Source organism: Anticarsia gemmatalis, chromosome 9 (assembly GCF_050436995.1).
Source record: "Anticarsia gemmatalis isolate Benzon Research Colony breed Stoneville strain chromosome 9, ilAntGemm2 primary, whole genome shotgun sequence".
Taxonomy (NCBI): Eukaryota; Metazoa; Arthropoda; class Insecta; order Lepidoptera; family Erebidae; genus Anticarsia; species Anticarsia gemmatalis.
In genome coordinates, this window is record NC_134753.1 from 9,589,441 (window position 1) to 9,614,168 (window position 24,728).

A 24,728-nucleotide genomic window follows, 5' to 3' on the forward strand; every position below is an offset into this window, starting at 1 on the left:
GTGACCTGTAGCTCGATTCTCTACTACTATCGACTACCGACAACCGAACTTTCATCGAGAAATTTTGTATGAAAATTTGATCAGCGCCTCTGACGGGTGTCGTAGGAAACATTTTGGCAGTACATTCTAAATGTCAAATGTCGATAGCTAGCCGGTTGTCGGTAGTCGATAGTGGTAGAGAATCGAGGTACAGTTCTAGATAGTTAAAATTATAAGCAACAACTGTTTTTTACGAGTTTTGACATAACTCAATAGATCACCAAAAGTAGTTTTTATTAATTTCATATTTTTCTTATCCAGAAGTGGCGAATACAATTTCAATTGTTTGATAGCGGCTTGAGATCATCTACAATATCGTAAATAAGCTATTGAACGATAATATCAAAGATGTTAAATAAAGCAACTGCAGGGCGGAAATCCGAGGCATTTTCATTAACATAAATCGAGCTTTTCCAAAACAGTCAAATATTAAAATCTAAATATTCCATTTCTAAAGCAGACTCAGTAGTATAAAGCGTTATATTTCAGTCTCCACTCTGTTATAAATACCATTGTGGAGTGCCCTTACGAACGTACTTAATAATTCACACTTCACAGGCGCAGGCACAGGACAAAATCTAGCCATATGAATGTGCCTGGGTATTATATAACTCTATTTAGCCTCGCCTACGAATATTTCATGTCATAATTTTGAGCAAAGTACTATAGTAAAAGTAAAAGAAAAATAAAAGCAATATGATATGAAAGTAGTATGTAGATTGTAGGTATTGTAATAAATAGAGTTAGGTAGTTTCTTTAACGTTTCACTTGGAAAATGTTTTTTGATACAAAAATAGTTACTCTTTTTGCTGTACTAATAGTGCTGTCAATCTTCAAAAAATCTAGGTCCGCGGTAAACAGATTTAGAGTCCTAACAGTTTTGTCACAATAGGTTTACGTTTCAACGTCTAAAAAGCAGTTTTGAGGTCAAAGTAAGCTTTATGGTCAAAAAATAAAATTACAACACTGATATAAACATAATATTTTCTATATTATTATGTAATTATTAAAGTCAGTGATGTAACATTTAATAATTCGACTCATTGTAAATACTAAGAATAATCAAATTAGTAAACGTAGGTAGCTGAAACAAAGCGATGGAGACACACATTGTTGGTTAAAGTCGCTAATAAGTTTCTTTAGGTAGTGCGATGGCAATACATTAAATAGAATAGCTATCCTGCTATTCCCATTTTTTAAATCCTTCAATATTTTATTTTTATCAAATATTATTAATTTATGCTCTGACAAAATACATTAACAAATACTACATTTTAACTTAAATAGAAGTGAATCTGATGAGACACTTGTACATACCTTTACATAAGTATACAATTAATCAAACCACTCTCCTACATTTTACATTATAGTCGGAATTATATGATAAAAATATATGTATTTAAGTAAGTTTTCAGTAAAACTAAAATAACTCTTCTCATTAAATATTTATATGTGTTCTACGTTACGTTACGGCTTCTGTTATTTTTCTACGATTCCTTGAAATCAGGGTTTGTTGTTATAATTCTGTTACAATTATTTACTTAGGTCGCCGCTAAAAAGTCTATGTATCTATATATGCGAATAACCTTTTATTTGCACTGTTTCTTTTTATCGTAGTTATTTTCTTGAGAAAATAGGTTTGTTAGTTTTTATTGTTTGACACTTATTTTATAAGTTATTTTTTTACCTATATAATTTTGCTGATTTACTTCAATAATTTCGTTGTAAAATATTAACTCATATTTGCATACTTAAACTACTAATAGTTTACCTTGTTCATCATTGTCTGAAATAGTTTAAACTCTGTGTATCATAATAATAATTCAGTGTTCAAGTTCTCTAAAAAAATAACAAAATATGGCCAAAAGTGTTGCTAAGCGCATATAGCTTCATATATAATAATAAATTTATATAAATTTAACCCATTAATGTCCCACTGCTGGGCAAGGGTCTCCTCCCGTAATAAGGGAGGGGTTAGGCCTTGAGTCCACCACGCTGGCCAAGTGCGGGTTGGGGACTTTGCATGCCCTCAATAAATGTATTAAACAAATTTTAGGCATGCAAGGTTTCCTCACGATGTTTTCCTTCACCGTTGGAGCATGTGATAATTATTTCTAATACACACATAACTTCGAAAAGTCATTGGTGTGTTGCCTCGGGTTCGAACCTGCGACCACTTGCGTGGGAAGTGTCAACTTATACCACTCGGCTATCACTGCTCATATATAATAATACAACTTATTCGACTTACTGTTTTTGTAAAATTTTCTTTAGGACAAGGGAAGGGTTTTTGTCCTAACAATTTTTTTAAGGTAATTCTTGGATTATACAGATCAACAACAAAAATAACATGTCAGAGCAAATACCTTACGGAAGGAAGAATCACAAAGTGATATAAAACAAAAAAACACGTTTAAAAAATGATTATGAAAACTCTATTTCAAAATTAATTACTATTTAATATTAACTTATAATACAGACTTCCCACAATAATGTAACATCACAACAGGTATTGAATATCAAAGTCAGAATTATAACAAGCGCACAATAACGTTAATAGAAGCTTGTTAGTATAAACGAACGGATTGAAGCCTGTACAATATGTATGGATTGTTGCGAAGACCCGACAATTGTACAATGTACGTGCTACGTGTGTTCTACTGTACGAATATTTGGTTACCATTGGTCACTAGGCCCGCACGCTTCATGCCTCCGCTAACTTAGGGTTGCCATCCGTCCGGGTTTCCCTGGATTTGTCCTAGTTTCGAGGGCATCCGGGGAGCGTCCGGGGATGGTTTCATTTGTAGACCGGGTATTAAAAAATTAATACAAAAAAAAATTTGGGCCGCCTGCGAGTCACGCGCCTATGCTCGCACACCACGATCAACCGACGAACCAAGTATATTCACCGTTGCCCCACTCCTCCCGTCGCGGTTGCTCTTCTTGTTGACATGTCCGGCTTTCGGACTCTAAAATCCGGGGTTTTCACGCGTCTTATCCAGTTTTCCAAATTTTAAAGATGGCAACTCTACGCTAACAAAACAAAGCAGACAGATATTGGATCTTAATTTTATTTACGGGAAAATAAACACATACGTCATATCATCGTCACGCCTGTTACACCCGAAGGTGTAGGCAGAGGTGTATGAAATACACCCGCGTTACGTTAGTTAGAGGGTATCGAGTCTATTGTCATATATCGGGCACGCCAACTATCTCCAGGCCATTATTGAAAACTAGCTAACCCGTGCAACTTCGCTTGCGTCACATAAGAGTCAAAATTTTTCCCGTTTTTGTAACATTTTTGACTGGTATTTTGCTCCTATTAGTCGTTGCGTGATGATATCCTTGATAAATGGGCTATCTAACAGTGAAAAAAATTTTCGAATCGGACCAGTACTACTTGAGGTAGCGCGTTCAAACAAACTCTTCAGCTTATAATATTAATACAGATAAATTTGTAAATAATAGCTGCATTCATTACCGCCTAGAACATAGACGCAGTAAAAGAAATATAACATAACAATATCTAGAATTGTATGAACAAAAAGTGATTGATATAGCCCTCATACTCTCTTGTAGGGCTCATAACAAGTGTTTGCTTTAAAAATTGATCTGAATAACATATTACATATCTTTTAAATATATCACAAACACAATTTATTGTCCATATTACATTTTTAACGCTCTTTGATCACAATCTCAAAAAAATGTTTCAGTCGTGACGCGGATATCGTATGGTCTACCATAAAGTAAACCAATGTTTCATCAAACAAAAACTCTAAAAGAATCCTTTATCAAAACAAAATATTGTTCGCGAAAATATTTTCAAAAATGATCCATTTAGTTGATGTGCGTTTCCATTTAGCGATGTGACATCACAGAGCTTTGGGCAAGCACTGACCTGTAAGCTGCTTATTGAAATATGTGACTTTATATAGCTGTGTCACTGCCAACAGCACTCGCCGCGCCGCGGTAGTATTCGTTTCACTCAAATTAAACTTTTCTAAAAATTCAATGTCTCTGCTCAATTGCTTATAGTATCGTCAAAGTAATTGACTATCTTAAGTTCCAATACAAGTACCTCTTTAAAAGAGTTTACGTTAGTCTTACGGTCAAACGTAAAGCCGGTGTTAAAAGTACTTGAGACTATAAACTTTATACTCATTCTTTGTGCAACGGGTAAGTGTGCCCCTAGTTTAGTCCTTGAAATAGTAAATGTTTTCGTTGAAATGTATAAAACTCTATTTAAAGTAAAGCATTTATAAGAGACATCAACTAATTCCACCAACCCACGTTCAACTGAAAATAAATTAAATTCTGTGGTGAAACGTTACAAATAAACACATAAGATAAAATATTCGAGATAAATAGCGCCACAGAGAGAAGAATGGAGAATTTGAAAATTCAAACAAGTGCTTAAAATTTTCATCACGTACACATTCTCTCGGTACCCCTTCAAAAGCCTAAGATTGTTTGAAAAATAAAGTGCGTTTGTTGAGAATTAAGTACAGAATTTTGGTTTAAAGTGTAGAATTTTACTTTAGTCTTACTGCAGGTAACTGCTAATCGTAAATTTTATATGAATATTCCGCGCTACTACTAACATCTGCGCTTTAGACAAACGTGGCAACCAAAATTACATTTTTGTAGTAGCCTGCAGACAGCAATAACGAGAGCGCCATTACAGTAGGTACATTTATTAAGTTAACATTTTTTGTTCAGCAATTACGCTTAAACGGCAACTGTTTATGGGTGTTAGTACACTAAGGACTGCCAAACTGGCAAATGATTATCGTGTGACATGCCGTAACGGGCACGGCACTCGACCATCGTTGGGAACAAGGTCGCCAGACACGGCCTGAACTCGGAGGCGGTCGTAGGTAAACAAATGTTGTCGCTGTTCCCAGGGGCGCTCCGACCTCGTTTAATTACACATAAAATGCACAACTGCTTGTTTACTACGCCGCGACATTTATCGAGCACTGAACGGGATCTTTATTGACACATTCACTTGGTCGCCAGGGCTGCCCGGAGTAAAGTAAAAAGATATAAAAACGAATGGCAATAATTTTATCTGTAAGTCGCCTGGGAATCACCCAAGATTTTATTCCTTTCGTAATAATGAGCGACATTTGAGAACATTGATTTTAATCCACTTTTGAATGATGGATGGTTAAAAGGTGAATGCCTATTTTCTGCTGTTTTTATACCGCAAATGAAAGTTGAAAAGGTTACTAGCTCGTGCAGGGTGCACGGAAATCTATTACTAGTATGAAGTAGCAGCGTTTATCCTAGTTGGATAATTTTGTGCCATAAAGCCGTCGATTCCGTGTGTCATAAACATCCATGACAGTTTATGTGGGAAGGTAGGACAGTTAATCTAACTTAAGTTTATCGCTCTACTACTTGCTACTGAATTACGGTGAACAGAATTATGGCGATTGCTCCTTGTGAATATACACAGGTACGAAAGTACGTAGATAAATAAACGACCACGATTTTTGAAAATAATACAATGCTATAGAGCAAAATAATAACGCAACCCTTCTTCACGGATGATTGATATCATTAATGTCTACCATTTATAAAATAAAATCTCAAAATAACAGAATATAAAACTTTCAGTTAAAGCTTTTACAAAACTAAAATAAATAGTACCTGTACTTCAAGCTGTTTTAAGAGCATTAACATAACCGTCGCGTATGCTCACAAATATGCAACAACAGTTCCTAACTAGTTGGCGAGCATGCCCAAAACTTTTAACGGCAAATGAAATCGAATGGCAGCCCTACCGATACGTGATTTCACAACAACTCGGAACTGTAGTGTTTGTATAGAACTGTAGAACTGTAGAACGTTAGAAAGTACATGTACGTAGCAAGTAGTAATTACTCAGAGATCGTTGCTTCTGACGTACAATTTACATTATGTGTGAACCTTATATCGGGTTACCGGCGATTGAATCAAGTTCCCAGTATAACGAACTCTGTCGCAGCTATGAATGTTAATATATTACTGTAGTGTATTGCAATCTAGAGTAACTCGAATGTACTTGAGAGCTTGTGTGCCAGACATCAGTGAGATAGACAAATAACTTAAGAGGATGTGGGCTCAGACATAATTTCTTCGTGTAATACAATACTAAGTGACATGTGTCGTTTATATTGCGACGCTTGTTTGAAAGTGAAAAATCACCCAGTTACTTTGTCTCAAAGTTTACTTTTATGACATCAAAATGGTTACACTGTTACGAGTGAAGGTGTAAGCAGAATGTAAAAACATTAACCCCATAATATTGGTTGTCCTAGGTGATAGTGTAAGAATGTATTGCAACAGCATTCTGGCAAATTGTTCTGTACATTTTGCCGGTAATCATCTCAAAGATAAAGTCTTATGTTCTATCTGAAACCACTAAATTAATGACCAAAAACATTCCAAGTCTTTCAATAGTATTTTAAACAGGTGGGCGTACAATACAAACGTCGGTAGTTAAGCACATAAACAATATAATGCTGAATAATAAATGGTACAGCCATATTATGAATAACGCTCCCGTTGTTTATACAGTCAGCAACGCTGAAACATATTCAATTTCTTTCATCACGAAATTTGTTTGCACACGATATAACCGAACGATTATAATATCATAGCATATAATGACGTTGGGAATGAAAATAGGCTTTATAATTTTTTACTTAAAAGCATCTTAATTTTACAGTAAATTTTACTATTCGACACAACTGCTTAAGGTATTTTATAATAAGCCTCTTTAACATAGATGTATTTCACGATATCATAACATCACTACGATCGTATCTGCACTCATTGCATCGTTGGGTGCTCTGCCAAGGAATTAATGCATGTACGGCAATTGAAATAACACAGATATGCTAATGTGTATACCGACGCTTTCATGTAAGAGCTCAACGTCTTCACGTTTTAACACAGGTAATATATTTACAAAATTAGACGGAGTTTGCGGTTTATGTAGCTATATGTATAATCATTGGTAACCTATTCTAAATAGGCTTTTTTCCACTATCTCTTCCTATTAAATCTCCACACTAAATTTAGTTTACGAGGAGTGCAGAACCCCATTAGCAGCATAAGTAAGTACGTCGTCGGCGCTCAGTCACGTGCCGCAATAAATGTTGGATCAACATCGCAGTGCGAACAACGCTCGGCTCCCGCCGGTCGAGCGCTGTGATTATGGCAATATTTCCCCCAACTTGTCCACTACAGCCTGCCTGAAGCCCATGATGAACTGTGCAAAGTTAAACGTCCCGCAAAATAGACAACGCAGACAACCAATAAATTGCTTATATTCGTGACTACGATACGCACTTATCGAATCGATACATCAACCGATGAAACATCACATAAGTTTTCCGTCGAACGCAACTGGCCCGAGATAATAAAACATGAACTTGAAACAAACAAGTGGGCACCGAGAGGGCTTGTTTTTTCTTTATTATATTATTTAGAAGACCCCTTAATTATTTTATCGTTAGAGACGAGAGCTTTTTAATAGAATCTATTTTGGTCGGAGGTAATTTACCAAGTACAATAAAATTAGTCGGGAAAAATAACAAACGTTCGGAACAACTATATCGTTATGGGGCAGCTTTTACAAGAAAGAATTTTAAAACGAAGCTTAAGAACCCTCGCCGATCGTATAGTTGCCACTTAACGTTTTTCGTACTAGGTAAGTGGTTTAATTAAAATGTTTAAACGTTCGTAAAACAGTACAGAACCTTATGAAAGACCCGCGCTAAAACGATTAAAAAACAAGAAGTTTCTCAAATATTTTGTTTGGATTTATTTCGTATATGATGCAAGCGCGGTGCAACTTACTGCTAAATGCTGCATTTTAAGTATGGTTATTGTTTTGTGGGTTTGTAAAGTAGCTTAATTTTGTAACATGAATAGTTTTTTTTTATTCCTTGTGCTATGAGGTACACTATAAAATTTAAAGAATGAAATAATTGAAATGTATTGAATAATTTTACTTTCAGAATACCGATGCTTTTTATGCTCTTTTAAGCGAAACTAATGAAATGTGTCTGCGGTTGCGAAGCTAACAGATGAACACAAAAATGAATAATTCCTAAATTGACCTGGATGTAGGCGCGCTATTTTCGATTACAATTCCACTTAACATATCGTAGTTCTAAACACTGAGCTGAAAGCGTATTTATTTGGTGTACACCTTACCCAATCGTAATCAATGTAAGTGGGTCGCGATTAAAAGGCACTCAATTCGATGCCCATGTGCGAAGTGTATCGACGCCGATGCGACTGGCACTCGTTTCCGACACAAACCAGATGGCCCACACTACGTCCAATGCAACTTTTTGTACAATTTGTTTAAGAAACTCGTGGCTTTAATTTACAATATTCGCCGGCCCCTACTACGTGTTCGCACTGTTTATATGACCAGTGTTATTTTGAGGAACAGCTGCATGTATTGAAACGTCGCTTAGCGGTTCAAAGATATTATCTGACTTGAATAGTTTATCATTACAGTTCACCACAACAATTACAAAACCATTAACTTACTACGAGAGAACTAAAAAAATATCAAGAAAAATCACAACAATACGTATTCGTATATCGTTGACTAAAAAGATTGGCAGGCTAAGTAGGTACAAGTAAGTACGTTATTAAATTGTCGTCCATTTAATTTATCTTTCAATCAAAGCAAAGCAAATCACTCGAAGTTCTAAACTACAAATACAACTGCCAAGTTTCTGGGAGAGTGATTGACACTCGATTAAATAACTGCTTAGAAAACTGATCGAGATGAATAACCCTAAGAGAGGAATTTAAAATATCAAATTGCATTTCTTTTGAATAAATTATAAGATAGAGAGAGGTATTGATATGTGTATGGTGAAGGCAGATATCAACAACTTTTCTAAGAGACTGTTTGTCAGATACACTCACTGATCTACCAACAAAATTAAACGGTTTTGGTGCATTCACTTTGACAATCGATGACCGTTTACTTGAACGTTCTTTATTTTAATACTAGCTGATGCGCGCTATTCTGCTGTACAGCCTTAAAAGTGATGAATAATAAATAGCCCACGTTTGATTTCGAGATTTTAAATGTCTCCATGAAAAATTTTATCGAAATTAATAACGATTGAGCGATGAAAAAAACGTAGTAATATGCGGTTAATCACAAACGGAATATGAAACTGCAACTTCTCAATCATATTATATTTACAGTCCAATTCTTTAAACACATAATACGATGTTCTCTTAGAGTTACGTTGTAAAATTACCGAACTGTTGCAAAATGGCAGCCAACAGGCAACAATTAAACATATTATCAATAGAAAGTAAAGTGAATATAACCTCGGTTCGTTGCATCGTCACCATCATGGTGCCTTCCTAGAAGTAAGCTTTAAATTTAGCGCAAACTATGTGAATGGTATCCGTCAACCGCAACGGCCACGTGCTGCAGTAAATCGCATGAATAATTTCGTCTAAAACTAGGGCAACTCCTTCTCCTCTGACTAATTGTTTTGCTTGTCAAGTTTTTGTAGGGTTAGTCATAATCACTCCTTCTTGTAGCCAGTAAGACATAGTAGGTATGTAGGTATATCCTGTTGGACTGTTTAAGTATTGGCAGATTTAAAAACATTTTTTTTTTGTTTGATGTTTATCTCAAATATGTCCGTCACAAAACCCCTAAAAATATTGTACATGGCTCATATTCATGGAGACCATGTTTTTAACAGCAGCAAAATAACCAATAAATATTTTTTATCATACTAACGCCATCTCGCGAAGATCGCTCAAAGAAATCTGCGAACAATAGTTTGTTTGCACCCTCGAATCAGCAAGCCTGCTTATTATTTCTAGGAGCAACAAATTCTTAGAAATACACGTTGTATCGCGTATCGTATGTAGCATTGTAACGTGGATTGTGTCCGTAATTTCAGTGACAGCTGTCAATTCATTAGAACAGGATTATCGCGTGACTCGTGCCTGACGCGTCATGCCCGGGAACGGTAAAGGTTTCCAAGTACGAAACAACTGTACGTCTACTTTCATAAATGTCAGAGGTATAGTAGTAATGTTCGTAAATGATGATCTGTTAATTTTCTATCAGTTTCGGGACTTAGTTTTCATTGAATAGTAGTCAAGTCATTTTAGCGTTTGACTGTAAAGGCAATAATGAACATGATTTATTTATTATAAATTTTTGTCTAAAATTTACGAAGAAAATAATTCGAGAATATCACCTTCTTATTAAATTATAATTTCTTTACTACATAGCACATGCATAAAAGTGGAAGCAAAAATATTTTAGAAAAAAAAAATCTAAAAATAACGTAAAGTTTCTGTTCGGAGCTGGATGCTTGGAATATTCACTCCCGAGCGAGGCATTCTTTGTTAGAAGGGCTTGTGCTGCCTTTCATTCTGTTCGAGTTGTTCTTGAACGAACAGAAAAATTTTTTAGTAGAAAATCAGAATTATATTTAATGTTTATTTAGAATCATATTTTTATCATTACAAAAATTATATTATAGACATTAAGACACGTATTTTAAATTCTATTATTTTTGCCTAATACATAATGACAAAAAAACAGGCTAATTACAGGAAAAACAAATAAAATACCACAAACATTTTAGTTTAAAAACTATTTGTAAAACTGAGGTGTTTTCACAAAAATAAAAAAGTATCACCTCGATACGGAGCGTCGTATAATAAAAGATGCAAACCGGCGACGTTTGCGAGCCGTTTTTTTGATAACACATATTGAAACCATACATTACTTCGAGTTCTGGTATTACCGCTACACCTGATACCAAGATTGCTTGTTAGTATTCAGGGTATCGCATTCTTTCTTTTTACTATCGCACGTTTTAGAGATGATTAAAAACAAACGGCGCTTTACTCGATGGATATTTCCTTCCGTACACAACGCCATAAATAACAATATAGTGTTTCTATAAAAATGCTGAAAGGATGCAAATTAAAATTACATTGTTCGCGTAATTGGTTTGCGGTCGTTCTAATTAAACAAACAAATAAGTAATGACTTGTTTGCATGAGTTGTTCACGCTATTACAATATTGCATTTAATTTTGTAAACGTTCTAAGTTGGTATACTTTTAATAAGGACATTATGTTTTTATAAGAATACGGAATATGAATTTATTACAAAACGTTGAATAAACCATCTTCAAAATTGTGCGCCGTACTCGTAAACAATAAGTTATACTTTTGACGCTTACGTATCTCTCGTACAATATTTTATAAGGTGAGTGAGCGGAGTTTTCAATGATTTAAATTCTTAATTAACTAGATATCGGCCTCTAGTTTAAACAGTCTAAAAATAGAATCAAAACTTTGTTCAACTTTTTAAATTGTTCAATATTCTAGTCGCCGTCAACTGCTCAGTGTCTCGATATTAAACTCACTTTATATTTCCACGAAACAAAATATTAGAAGAAAATATTTCTCAAAACTTCGTTGTAAATAAAGCAATTTGGTAGTTGTATCATATTGTATCTGTTGTGCCGAGTAATTAAAGTTGTTCCATTTATTTTTCAGTAAGATCTAATTAAAGTGTTGTAAATGGGACGGTTGATACACAGATAAAATTAAGACTACTAATTGAAAAGTAATTGGTTGCGGAAACTTAGTACCTTTGTTAAGTATTTTAAAATAAATGTCTGTTAGTTACTTCAATGTAGAGTTGACATTGGTTGACGTGAAGAATTTAACAGTTGTAAAATATATCCTTCATTGATTACATAAATAACGGTTCAAGTATGGACTAAAATAACAATAATGTGCTAATGATGACCATCCAATGATATTTTTGATTTAGAGCGAAACGATGTCTTCCGGAAACATGTTAAATTTAAATGTATAAAATGTTATTAAAAAATAATTTAACAAAATTATATAGCTCAATCTAGTGCTAATATTTTTAAGAATGGCCCAGGTATAAATAAATTCGTAAAAAAAATGTTCTCAGCCACTGATACCTACGGGTACTAAGAATTGGCAATAATCGTCGGGAATCACGTATCAATTCCAGTCTGTGTACAATGAGCACACGTGTTCGAAACCTTTCAACCGCACGACATGAATGGACAAATAACCTCTGTACCTCGAAATAATATTTTAAAATCAGAAATCGGTAGTCGCAAGCTGTGTAGTTTTAAAACAATGAAGTTGGAATGAAAACCACGTTGACTTTTCTCCTCGACTCGTACATTCCGTTGACAATAATAACGAGCGCAATTATTCAAAGTCACTCGAAGGATTCCATCGATACTTATTCAATTGGATACTTGCAAGCAACTAGGTGAGGCATCGTTAGATTTATCGAGGCGTACTATTGCCTCCCAATTGTTCTGAATAACGTGGATAGCGGTCGAGACGTGGTTGTCCTATGACTACTTGAAATAATGTACACCCAGCCCCACTGTTGCGAAGGGCTTATCTGAAATGAAAATCTGTAGTGATGAACACGACGAATTTTCCCGCGCTATCGTTTTGGTGTATAGATTAATATATCACGTAAGTTGACACACGATGTTTGAGCTTGAACTGATCGAAAATGTATGAAGTGGTTTTAAAAAATTGTATCTACACAGAAAATAATATGAAACATATTTGATCTGAACCAAGATACGGCGTGAAATACTTTTCTGGTTTTCTTTATCAAGGCTCTTTTCTAACCTTCACGCAACAGTACTATAGTAACTTCAAGTGTTCATAAACAGTTTATTTCTAACACAAAATTTTAAAATAGCCACAACTATAATTTTAATTTTTTACATAACTTTTAGTCAACTATGAGCAAGTATACGCAAACTTAGTTTAAGTAGTTGAACGGGCTGGGTTTGTGTTATACTCCAAGGACACAAAGTGCAACACAGTTCGTGCACTATCGCTCGCCGCCGGGCGCCGCCTGCTGACACCTCACTTACCACCATTTCCGCCTTCACACAAGTGCACTAGTCCAATGGCCCCTTCCAATGCGTACCTCCCATAAACTAAATGTCACGGACAGTATAATACAGCGTATATAGGATTTAAATTGCTTAGGGAGTATGTTTAGTGGTTGTTCTTTTTATACCGTATAAAATAATTAAGTAGTTTTTAAAACACTGTATTTAACTCTAATATACCCCTATCTAGTGTACCTACAAAACAGACTTACGACAGAGTAGAGGCCAGCTCCAGATTTTTGTAGTTTCAACAAAAGCAATAAAAAAATGTTCCAAATGATCGGCATATTTTGTATATTACTTCAGCTAAATGGAACAAAGTTATTTTCCGTTACAGAGATAAATTGTTCGTCCGGTTGTAACTTGTTACGTAAGTTTTTTGTTATTAATGTTTAACAATAAAATACGTCCTAAACGTAGACGGCTTTCATTTAGGATTTCGTGACTCTTAGGAAGCTTTTTTATGTCACAACTAAATGATTGTTAATGAGCGTGAGACATAAATAATGTCATAGTTGAGAGCGGTTATTAGCCGCAACCTTTGAGCCGGCTGCTTGTATTGTTTCTCGTAAATTGTAGTGCTAATATTGGCATGTGCCGTTCACCGTTACTGTTTGCGCTCTCGTTGTCTTTATTCACCAATTTACTTACATTTGAGCTCCGCCCCGCGGGTCGTAAAGTAATATTATCCACCGCTGGGCGAGGGCAATAGTGCCTCTTTTACGGGCCGCGAGCGAGCGTCACATGGGAAATTATTTGACGTGGCGTTTAATGGATTTTTGCCTTCATAACACGCTACCTACAGCCAAATAAAAATACTTATACCTATACATATTTACTTATACCACTACCTGCATATGTAGAGCAGCTATTGTTAGGAAAAGCTTTGTACTTCAGATGCAGCTTGCATATATGCAAACTAGATACTAAATGCTACAATATTGTAGCTGATATTCAGTTGACTGTATTGCAATACACGTAAATCTGATTTTAATATATAACCATATAACATTAGGTAGGTATACTCTGACTTTTTATGGTGTGAACTTCAGAATGAATTAGGTTTGTTTTGTCACACAGAGTATGGAGTGACAAGCCTGGAGTTGTTGGAGCTGCGCGTGCCGGCGCACGTGGCGCTGGGCGCGCGCGCGCAGCTGTCGTGCCGCTGGGCGCTGAGCGCGGCCGACGTGCTGTACTCCGTCAAGTGGTACAAGGACGGCAAGGAGTTCTTCCGCCACGTGCCGCGCGACTCCGAGCCGCGCAGGAAGTTCCCGCTGCCCGGCGTCGACGTCGAGGTACATTCCCTCACACGTTTACTTCGACCTAAAGTGAAAACTGAACCACATTTAAACAAAAAATTAATAAAGATACGACGATACTGCGGTGAGACGCCCGGCCGCATAAGAAGTTCCGCTTTGGAATCGATATTCATGTCACACTTTTAATATCTTCCCGCGTTACGTTGGTAACTGCGAGTTTCAAGAGGTTCACGGAAGAGGCACTTTGTTGGGTGCCCCCTCACTTCCATCGAAGGTTGTGTTGTTTCTGAACAATTGTGTAAATGCCGCGGCCGAGTAGATAATGCGGATGAACTTTTAGAGTAGATACGTATAATTGGATTAATCCGGTCGTGAGTCGAGTTTGCTTAGGTCTCCCCGAGAGGAAACAATATAAAACTGGACCGGATATTACGCGGTGAAGAGGCGCAGGTGTAAACACACTCGCTCTCGTGTGGGACTCATTTATACTTTCTTTCATTTAGCTGCCGCCGCTTATCATCTACAACCCATTTACAAATTTTTATTGCTTTTTATATTTATCGAGCAAACAAAACGTAATGAAAACAATATCTCCAAATAAATGTTGCACTCCCGAGTTTTTATGTCAGTAGGTATCCGCTGGTACGAGTACATTATACAGTTGTTTTATGTGTTACGGAACTCGATAACTCACACAGAAAGGGAACAACTTGCAAGGAATTATTACACTAATAAATAAATATCTACTTACACAGACAAAGAAATTTTGATTTATATTTTTATTGAACTATTATCTTCGCGAGTTTGATTTAAGTAAGCCAATTCTTGTAATGGTAATATCCGTTATAAGAACTTAGAAAATGTTGATATGACGTGCTGCGAAGCATTGAAGATGATCTGAGTAAATTTTGAAACAAGTTGTGTTAAGATAAATATTTTTACACGGAAACATAGCCTGAGGCTCTTAAAACTTTGTTCGTAATTTAAATCAGAAGTTAATTTAATAATTCAGGCTCAAAAAAGTCAGTATACACGTCTGACGCCGGCGGCGGCGGTAGCGGCGCGGGAGGGCGCGGGCCGGCGCGGCACAGCTAATGACAACATAACAATTAACCGACGTACTTACAAACATTGTTTTACTAACTTACTGCGTGTAACTTTCCTTCCTCAAGTCCTTCAGCAGATTGGAAGAAATGTTCACAACACCAACCTATTTTTATTTTACTTCAACAAGTCAATTTAGGAACAAGTCAAATATATCGATCGGGTAAAATTTCGCCTAAGTTAACTTATTAATCGTCGCTTTACGGCACAAAAAAGGGTGACTAGTCAGGAATAAGACGAGGAGCTGAAATTTTTTATTAGTTTAGGAACTGAGTTGGAAGCAAACGACAAAATATTTAAGTTACTCTCAAGGAAACCTTTAGGTTCAACAGGAAATTGAATTACTTTTAAAGAACAAAAGACTTGAGTTACTCAGCAAACTAAAGAATATTTACTTTTACTAGGACGAAAAAATATTCTATGAACTGTATAAGGATCAAGTTGACAATAATATAAATAATCAACACAGTAACATACCAGTATGTTTGCTTCTGATATGACGGAAGCCAGTCCATTCCGCGTTAAAGAATAATTGGAAACTCTTTTATTAAATTCTTAAAACAGAAGCTTGTTTTAATGAAATACGAAGTCCTTATTGGCTTTTTGAATTCAAAGAACAGACTCGTTAGAAACGACGTAAACTTCGCAGAATAGTTTTGCTTTCGAACGCTTGAAAATTTCAAGCATACTCGAAATGTTAATATGAATAAATAAATACTAACTTCATTCTTTAATCCGATGAGGCTACTAGCTCTTAACAAGAAAGTAGAAATAAAATAACTAAATATTTATACAAATTTTACAAGTAGATGATATCCCTTATGGACCATGTCAAATCCAGAAAAATTTCAAAGAATAAAACCCCTAAATAATAAACATCAACATAAGTAAAACTTAAAACTTAACCTTCAGCGCTTGAAATCTTAGCCTAATTTAGTTTTTTGTTGAATGATACTTACTTCTAAACAGATCTTTTCAACACTTGAATTTACAAATATGTTTGTTTGTCAGAAATCGAGTCCAAACGGAGCCAACGTGACGCTGTACCCCGCAGTACTGGAGACGGGGGGCAGGTATCGCTGCGAAGTGTCCGGGGAGCGGCCGCTCTTCCCCACCGTGTCCGACCACGCAGATATGGTCATCGTTGGTAAGCAACTACCATATTTCCCACGAGACCGTGACAGCTCTTAATAGACCACAGCTTTGTAATGCAAAGACTTATAAAGTTATACAAGTTAAAGCGAACCACGTAGAAACAAAGGTTAAATAAAATATGGAGAATAGTTTCTCTCAATCTTCGTCTAAGAATAATCCAGCAGAAATATTACATTTGATATAAAAAGATAGCTTCAATTTATCCGGATTGAGGAACCTGAAATCTGTAGTTCAAAGAAACGATTATTCTTTTCCTTTTCTCAACCCACAGTTCTGTAATACTTTTTATGTTGTTAGTTATTTACGTGTTAAGTAAAACACGTGTTTACATTTTCAATTAGAACAGCAAACAATATTGTTCTAGTAATCCAAATTGTAGCGAGTTCACGTGGATATAAACCATGACGTTTACTCCAAATGTGAATTTCAATTTGTAGATGGAAGAAGCATTAGTTTATTGCTTCGGTACTTGGTGGAATTGCAACACAATTAAGTAATCGCATCCGCTACAACATTTTTGTACGGTCAGCTAAACAAGTTACTTGTTAGACCACTCGACTGCTACCATCTAATTATGTTTGGCCGTAATTTTATTTCGTCGTTGTGTGGCTTTAAATCAATACAAGGTCCCACAGTTTATTTTGTGGTGAAGTTAATTAAATACTGCATGTTTTCTAAATTATCTTAAAAAAAACATATAAAATAATGTGTTTCTTAAGGATAATAAAAAAGAGGCGTAATGGTTATGAATCCTTGGTATACTTTTAACCTCTCAAGCGCCCGGCCACCGTGTCACGGTTGAATGTTCTACCCCCGTCAAGCGTCCCGCCACCGTGGTACGGCAAAACGATCTTACATTTAAAAAACGTAGAAACGAAATGCTAAGACTATGTTTATCCCTTTCAAACATATTTGAAATTGAAGCTGATGAAACGAGACGACGATCTAATGCACACACTTGAATAAGTGGTTGATATAGGCCAGAGAACACCTTAAACAAAATCTGACCCAACGACATGTTCCTTTATGACCAATATTGTAAATCCTTTTTTTAACTAATTTTAAAGATTTGAGTATATTTTACAGTTGGATTTTAATGTCATTATTCATTAACTACACGATAAGACCTTTCGTCATATTGTTTTTTTTGCCTAAAAATATTTTTTAGACTTTCTTCAAACACATGCCTAAAGCACAAAATATTCAGATTAAACCGACTATTGTACTGCCACTATCAAATATTATTTGTGGTTTATTTTTTTAATCTATAGCAAATTTAATGTAGATTTCAAATATATAAGGTATGACTAGGGTGTTAGTATTAAAATATGACGAAATCGGCGCTTAAACGCCAACCGCCAATTCAATTCCGCGCGCCATTTTTGGCCTGGACGCTTAACGGTATATTTGAATTTTGACGTTGGGGCGCTCGAGAGGTTAATAAAACATAAAGAATCGGTTGGTAATTCTTTATCAAAACTCCAGTAAGACCAGCCTCAATTCGCAATAATATTACATTCAATTTGAAAGATTTATGTAGCCTCAGGCAGAAAATGGGTCATCGTATCCACAATTATTTTCAATTAAACGCTTCGATCTAAAAAACATTCTTGATTTCTATGATCAAAGGAAAATACATCGCAAAGAAACGGGAAAACGGTTGAACCTTGCCAAAATGTCTATCTACGGGTATTTTTAAGTAAAAATGTATTATAGAATGAACTGGAATGATAAGTGGCTCTACTTTATTTGTATTCTGTTCGTGACTACAAATAGGTGAGCCATCTTTCCCCGCGGGTGTAGTTAGCCGCGACTCGGAAATACATCAAAAACGTGGACAGTTGTGTTCACTTGTGCACTAGTAATATCTTACTGAGAGCCTCCATCCGTATGCAAAAGCGCACAATTTATCTTAGCAAATACTTTTAGAACGTTGCTTTGTTCAATTGTAAACAATGCCAAATGTTATATTTAGCATCGAATTGCATTTCTCTTCTACTACGTCGTATTTGGAAAAGCAAAAGATAGATGGAAACTTTTCATTTATGAAACTAGTTACCAACTCAGCAGACTACTGGTAGATTTATAGAATGTTGCAAAAACAAAGATGATTTAAGGAAAATGTGAGTAGGTCCACTCAATGTAAAAATCTTTTCCTTCACACAGCGCTACCGGACCACGGTCCTACCATAACGGGCTCGCGACTGAGATACCAGATCGGTGACAGAGTGCAGGTGAACTGCACATCGGGCCGGTCCAGGCCCGCCACGCGCCTAGCGTGGTACATCAACGGTGAGCCGGCGCCATCCCTCGCACTACTCCCTCAAACACACGAGGTCCACGAAGACGGCTTGGAGACCACGAGCCTCGCCCTCGACTTCAAAGTCAAACCAAAACATTTTAGGAAAGGAGACTTAAAACTTAAGGTAAGCTCTCTTCCTATAACTGTTGAAGTAATCTGCTACTAATGTTTGTTCAGTTTTGATGATTTAATTTTCACCGGTTCAATAAAAACTGTTTAATTAATATTCCATTTACATAATAATTGCAAGTTAATGCTAGAAGTTAAATCTAACATTAACAAAAATATTGTTTCAATATTTATTTCACTGCATAATCATTTAAAACTTTAAATTAAGGGTATTTTCATTGCGAAATTTAATAAATGCTGCATGCTTTAGTTTAGTTACAAGTGGCTCGATGAGTTAGTATCTCCTAGACATTCCATGTTAAATAGGCAACACGTAGAGCTCATTCATTCCCACAATCGTTCTCGTAAGTAAGATATTTTATGAGCGTGTACAAGAGGACGAGTACCATCAATATTCAGGCGAACACATTGTTCCTTGTCAAACAATTCTTGGAAGCTAATAAAGTGCGTCTCCAATCAAGTGTGAGTAAACTTACTGATGTCACTCACATAACCGTTTGTTAAGCAGCCGACGGGAAAATATCGCTACAAAAAGACTGTCTGTCGGGTTATTCTTCAAGAAAAAAATCTTTGATGTAGACATAACAACGAATTACGTGAATCATATCAAAATCAATTTCTTACGGTCCTAAAAGATACTTCATATATTTTATATGGAGCCATTTATGTACGTACCCGTGTCGGGTCAAAAGGGTTCGCTTTAAAAGTTTCGGCCTGTAATAAAGAATGTAGTATTTATGATGTTGTTACAGTGTCTCGCGACGATAGCGACGGTATATTGGCGGAGTAATGAGGAGAGCGTGCAGGGGGAGCGGCTGAAGGGCTACTCGAGGTCGAGGGAGCTGACGGAAGGCTCGCGCGCGGACCGCGTGCAGTCGGCGGGCAAGCCGGGCTCGGCCGCCGCCCCGCACGCGCTCGCGCCGCTGTTGCTGATCACTAGTGTCTTACTACACGCGGCATACGACATTTTTTACTCGTAAGAGGACGCACCATTCTTAAATTGTTGCCGAAAAACTGTACCAGTGACGAGTTTGATGGCTAAAGTGGAACGTGCTAGAACTTTTGAATAAAACGCTTTGTTCATTACTACTACGAGTATAGGCTTAAACGAATGTATTGAATTGTATGTCTGACTAAAGATGTAAGTGAAGTTGTAAAGGACTATTATGTTTTGTGATGAAACGTGTGCCATCTACCAGAGTAAATTATTTACTACGGACAGTATTTTTTAGTTTGAACCTCATGTTGTACCCAAAGATAGTTTCGGTAACCAAAGGTAGAGCATTTATCTCTGTGCTACAGTTCTCTATATTAATGTATATTTTAGATAGTATCGTGAGCGCAAGTATTTATTCATATATTGTCATTCCAATGTAAGGTGATGAACCTTCTGTTACTTGTACATATATTATAGGTATGTCTTTTCAAATAAGTCTAACATATCACGATCATAACTAACTATATTTTTTAACAAAATAGTTAATAAATCGTTTTGTATATCGATGCATTTATCGTGGGAACGCTTAACATATAATATTGTAGATGTATGAAAGGTAACAACACGAAGACTTTTGATTTCTTTATATACGTTCAAGTCAGAAAATGCTAGCAAATTATATTTCAACATTACTCTGTATCATCAAACAGAAAAAAAACTATTTTTAGGTTTTAAAACGATGGGGCGTCGACGATAACACTTTTCTAAATTGTGACCAAGCTAATACGTTTTAATTAAATTAATAGAGTAAAATGCTTTATATAATTGAACTATCATTGTATCCATGCGCTAGTGAGTAGCTCAATAATGAGCAAATGTGAGTAATTAACGAGATCGACAAACGCCAGCCTTATTTATTTACTGAATGTATATGTAGTATAATTTATTTATCATTAGCATTTCAACGTGACATTAATCCTGATTAGCTAGTGCTGTTTATTGTTGAAAATACTTGGAAATTGTGAATTACGCATACCATTGGAAATGCTGTCCGAGTCCTAGAATTTGAGAAGGAAACGGGAATCGTAAGTCCCGCCTTACATCGTTTTGTATCGGGTTACTGTTCAACGTCTAAATTTGATGCAGTGCTCTGTTTAGTGCACCTCTATCCTCCAATTCTTCAAATAAATGATATATGTGTTCAAAATCAGTTGAATCAGAAGATTAACAAATAAAGGTTCCTACTTAATTGTTGATGTCAGTTGCTTAATTTTATAAGATAGCGAACAACTTCGTTTACTTACTTATAAAACGGATATTTGGGCTGTCCCGAGTTCAACGTTTCAAATCGGCAAGAGTAAAGTTATTTTCAAAGTGAAAACGTGCACTATTCTCTCTCCACAGTCTGCCAAAGACGATATTCCCGTGAGATACAGACGAGCCTATTACCGGACATAATTTCAAACTCTCAACTGATACTGAAAACTTTCCAACATTTTAGCAACTTGGGAATCGAATCCAGGACCTACACTCGGAAGCCGCGCTTGGATAAATGAGGCAATTTGATAAATGTTTACTGTAGAAACACAGCTTTAGAGAAACGAATGCTTTAGAAAACTAATTAAGCTTGCTTGCGCTTATTGCTCGTCCACAACATCCATAGTGCGGGCCAATTATACAACAATGTCAAAGCGAAATTACATTTTAATCAACCAACAAATTGGACAAATATAATTATTTATTACAGTCAAACATTAATTAATTATTCTGGCTCCCCGCATGTTTGCGCCAAATATTCAAACAAATTGGTTAAACAGAAGGGAAAAATGCACAACGGACGTTTATGATGCGGGACTACATTTAGAAACATTAGAAATTCAGTCTGATTCATATGCGATCGGTTTTTGCTTTATTCCGGTGTACATTCTGTTTGTTAGTCTCGACACCACAACTTTATGTTTACTATCCCGGAAACGACTTTATATTGAACACTAACCGACACATTCCATAAAATTCATGATACAGTAAAAACGGCTTTTGTGAATAGAAAATTTCACCCTCCGAGTTTGTCGCTCTACATTTTATTCAGTCATAACACGATAAGGTTCAAATATATTCGTTTTTTATTGGAATTGTTACTCGATCATTGATGTGTAGAATACAAGATCTATAAAGACTGTGTAAGACGGAAGTGGTGGGAAAACTGATCGAGAATAATGCGCGGTGGAGCTGCCAGTTTTATTCTGACAGGTTTCCTACAAATTCCGAAAATATACCGCCTCCGCAACGCCTCCGGAAAGCTTCTGCATGACGTGGCCTTTATTGATACAATTTACCGAACCATCATGTCCATTCTAATCAAACTTATTTTTATACCATTCATGTTATACTCGTATATGTAGGTAGTCAATTATTTTGCTGAAACGCTTGAAACGAACCTTTAGCGCAGTCTTACCCTTTTATTCATGAAAATCTTATTGATCTATTCCATATTGAGTGAACATAAATAAATTTTCTATAAGGTATTTATGAGTAAAACGGCGTAGAATATGATTGCAATTTATGAAATTTTATAGGTCAATTGCGTATCTTAAAAAAGCGGTGCTTATAGACAAAGGCCTAACAAATGAGTACTGCAACAAAAAAAAACAGTGACATTTTCCATTGTACGGTGCCCATTGGTCACTATTTTAGATTACAGTTAATAGTGAGTATACCAATATTTTGATTTAAAAATACATTGTAAATTGTAAGAAGTGTACTGACTCAGTTCTATGACGCACCGACATTGATGCTAATTAGTTAAAGTATTGATTAAGAAGACTATTGAAAACGTCTTTTTAATACGATTTTGTGAGAGAAAATCTTTTCCTTCCTTAGCTTCCCTGTTGCTTTGTATTTGTGTAAGAGTATATTTAAGCAATATCATGACATTGTATATATTTTGTAAAATATAGTATATATTATAATAAGGTAAAGACTGGTGTGTGTAAGTTGATGCGTCGGCGACATATTTTCTACTGTATCTGTGTGTAATATTAGGTGGTGTTTGTGGTGCTTCGCGGGTTAACTTGTAACTGAATCAGTGGTTTGACGCATTAATTTACTCGTCCCAGGATAATTGTATTTTACCTAGTCACCGTATATACAACTTATTTAGATGTTGCTCGAGTGACAACGTTGTTTTTATGTAAGAAACGGTTTGATCTGTAGTCTTCGTACAACTGCCGCGTTGTTGCTGAATAAAGCTAGGCGTTATATGTATTCTTATAATATAAATCTATCACTAAACTGTACAGGGATAAGTATATAACAAAATAGTTGAGAAATTTACAAAATTTTAGCGAAGTATCGAAGAATGTTGTAATTAATATTATATAGCAACAATAAAGGTACGGAGTGAACTTTGTGTAATATTTACGACGAAGATGATTTTACAAAGTTGAACAGAACGTTTCATGAATTTCCTTGTTCCTTTCATTCAATTTAGAAATGAAATATTTTAATACACGTTGTTTTTAAATTCATCGCATGGAAATGTATTTTATTTATCAAAACGAAATATTTTTCCAGTCTTTAAAATATTTAATCGAAATTACTTAAGAAATTCAACGCTATATCACTTTATGTAAATATAATGGAGATAAATGGATGCAGGCAAAATGGCTGACTTCAACACAGCCTGCGAAAACCCATTTCGCCACATTTTACCCGTTTTTACCTGCTTAAACTCAGAATTTTGAGAGCTTTCATTCATCCGACTCATTTTCACTTATTTCCCGTGGTTGTACAAAAAGTAAACCGCCTCGATGTTTACAGAACTAAAAATATAGAGTATATTTTGAGTAATTTAGTGCTGTTGAACTTTATGAACAGGTGCAACATATAACATTGCGCTGTTATAAATATAGGATTTCAATTCATGCGGTTGTCGGTCGCCAAAATATTGTAATAACAGTGGAATTTAATATGATCGTTACAATACATTAACGATAGCTGAATGTGTCATAATATTACGTGTATTTTTGTCAAGCCACACGATTTATTTGCTTGTACGTCGGATACCGAAGAACAAATATTCGTGTTCGTATATTTATGTGTGACGCTTACGGTCGCGCCGATCTTCGATACATTACCCAATCGGGACATTGACTGTGACTATATCTATAGATATTCATGTAATATAATTATGTGTATAATTTGGTGGGAGTCTACGCAGTATGCAGTTATTGTTGCTTATTGTTACTAAATATTTATAGCGTATAAATACGATTTGTACATAATGGATATATCTTGTAGCTCAAAATAATTGAATATAAATAAATCATGTGACCTAATTTGTGTGTATTTTCATTTCAATCCAAATAAAAACTTTTTACAGAGTTTAACATTTTACTTATATCACTCACGATATTATCGTGTAATATCAAACCGCATATAAACTCACGCCATTGCAATTATGTATGTAGTTTTTTGGACCCTACAATAGCTATACAATTTCAATGCAACGGCAAGAAGTGTAAAGTGTAAGTGTCTTCCCAGAGCTTGCTAAATGATTACTGAGATAACGATAATAAAATAAAGTGTATACTTTGATGACGGCTTACATTACTAGTCGAATGCCAAATAGGAAGATCTAAAGATCGGTCACGTACAATTTACACTTATTGACACGACACCTTTTCGATCCCGTCCTAATCCAGTTACGTTTTACAATCTGCTACGAAATCTCTTCACCTAATACTAAATAAATCAACTAGTTAACATCAAGCTGCTCTATTTATAAATTTGACCCTTTTCATTCTTTTCGATCT

At 35.6% G+C, this 24,728-nt stretch overlaps 1 protein-coding gene across 1 annotated transcript in view; it reads left to right on the plus strand.

Moving 5' to 3' along the window:
• Nucleotides 1-24,251, plus strand: part of LOC142975577 (uncharacterized) — a 109,457-nt gene extending 85,206 nt beyond the window's left edge. Inside the window, exons 3-6 of the mRNA XM_076118512.1 lie at nucleotides 14,109-14,323; nucleotides 16,403-16,538; nucleotides 18,713-18,972; nucleotides 19,730-24,251. Coding sequence (XP_075974627.1) covers nucleotides 14,109-14,323; nucleotides 16,403-16,538; nucleotides 18,713-18,972; nucleotides 19,730-19,957 — 839 coding nt within the window. The 3' untranslated portion in view covers nucleotides 19,958-24,251. The remainder of the gene's footprint in view (nucleotides 1-14,108; nucleotides 14,324-16,402; nucleotides 16,539-18,712; nucleotides 18,973-19,729) is intronic.
• Nucleotides 24,252-24,728: the final 477 nt, after the last annotated feature.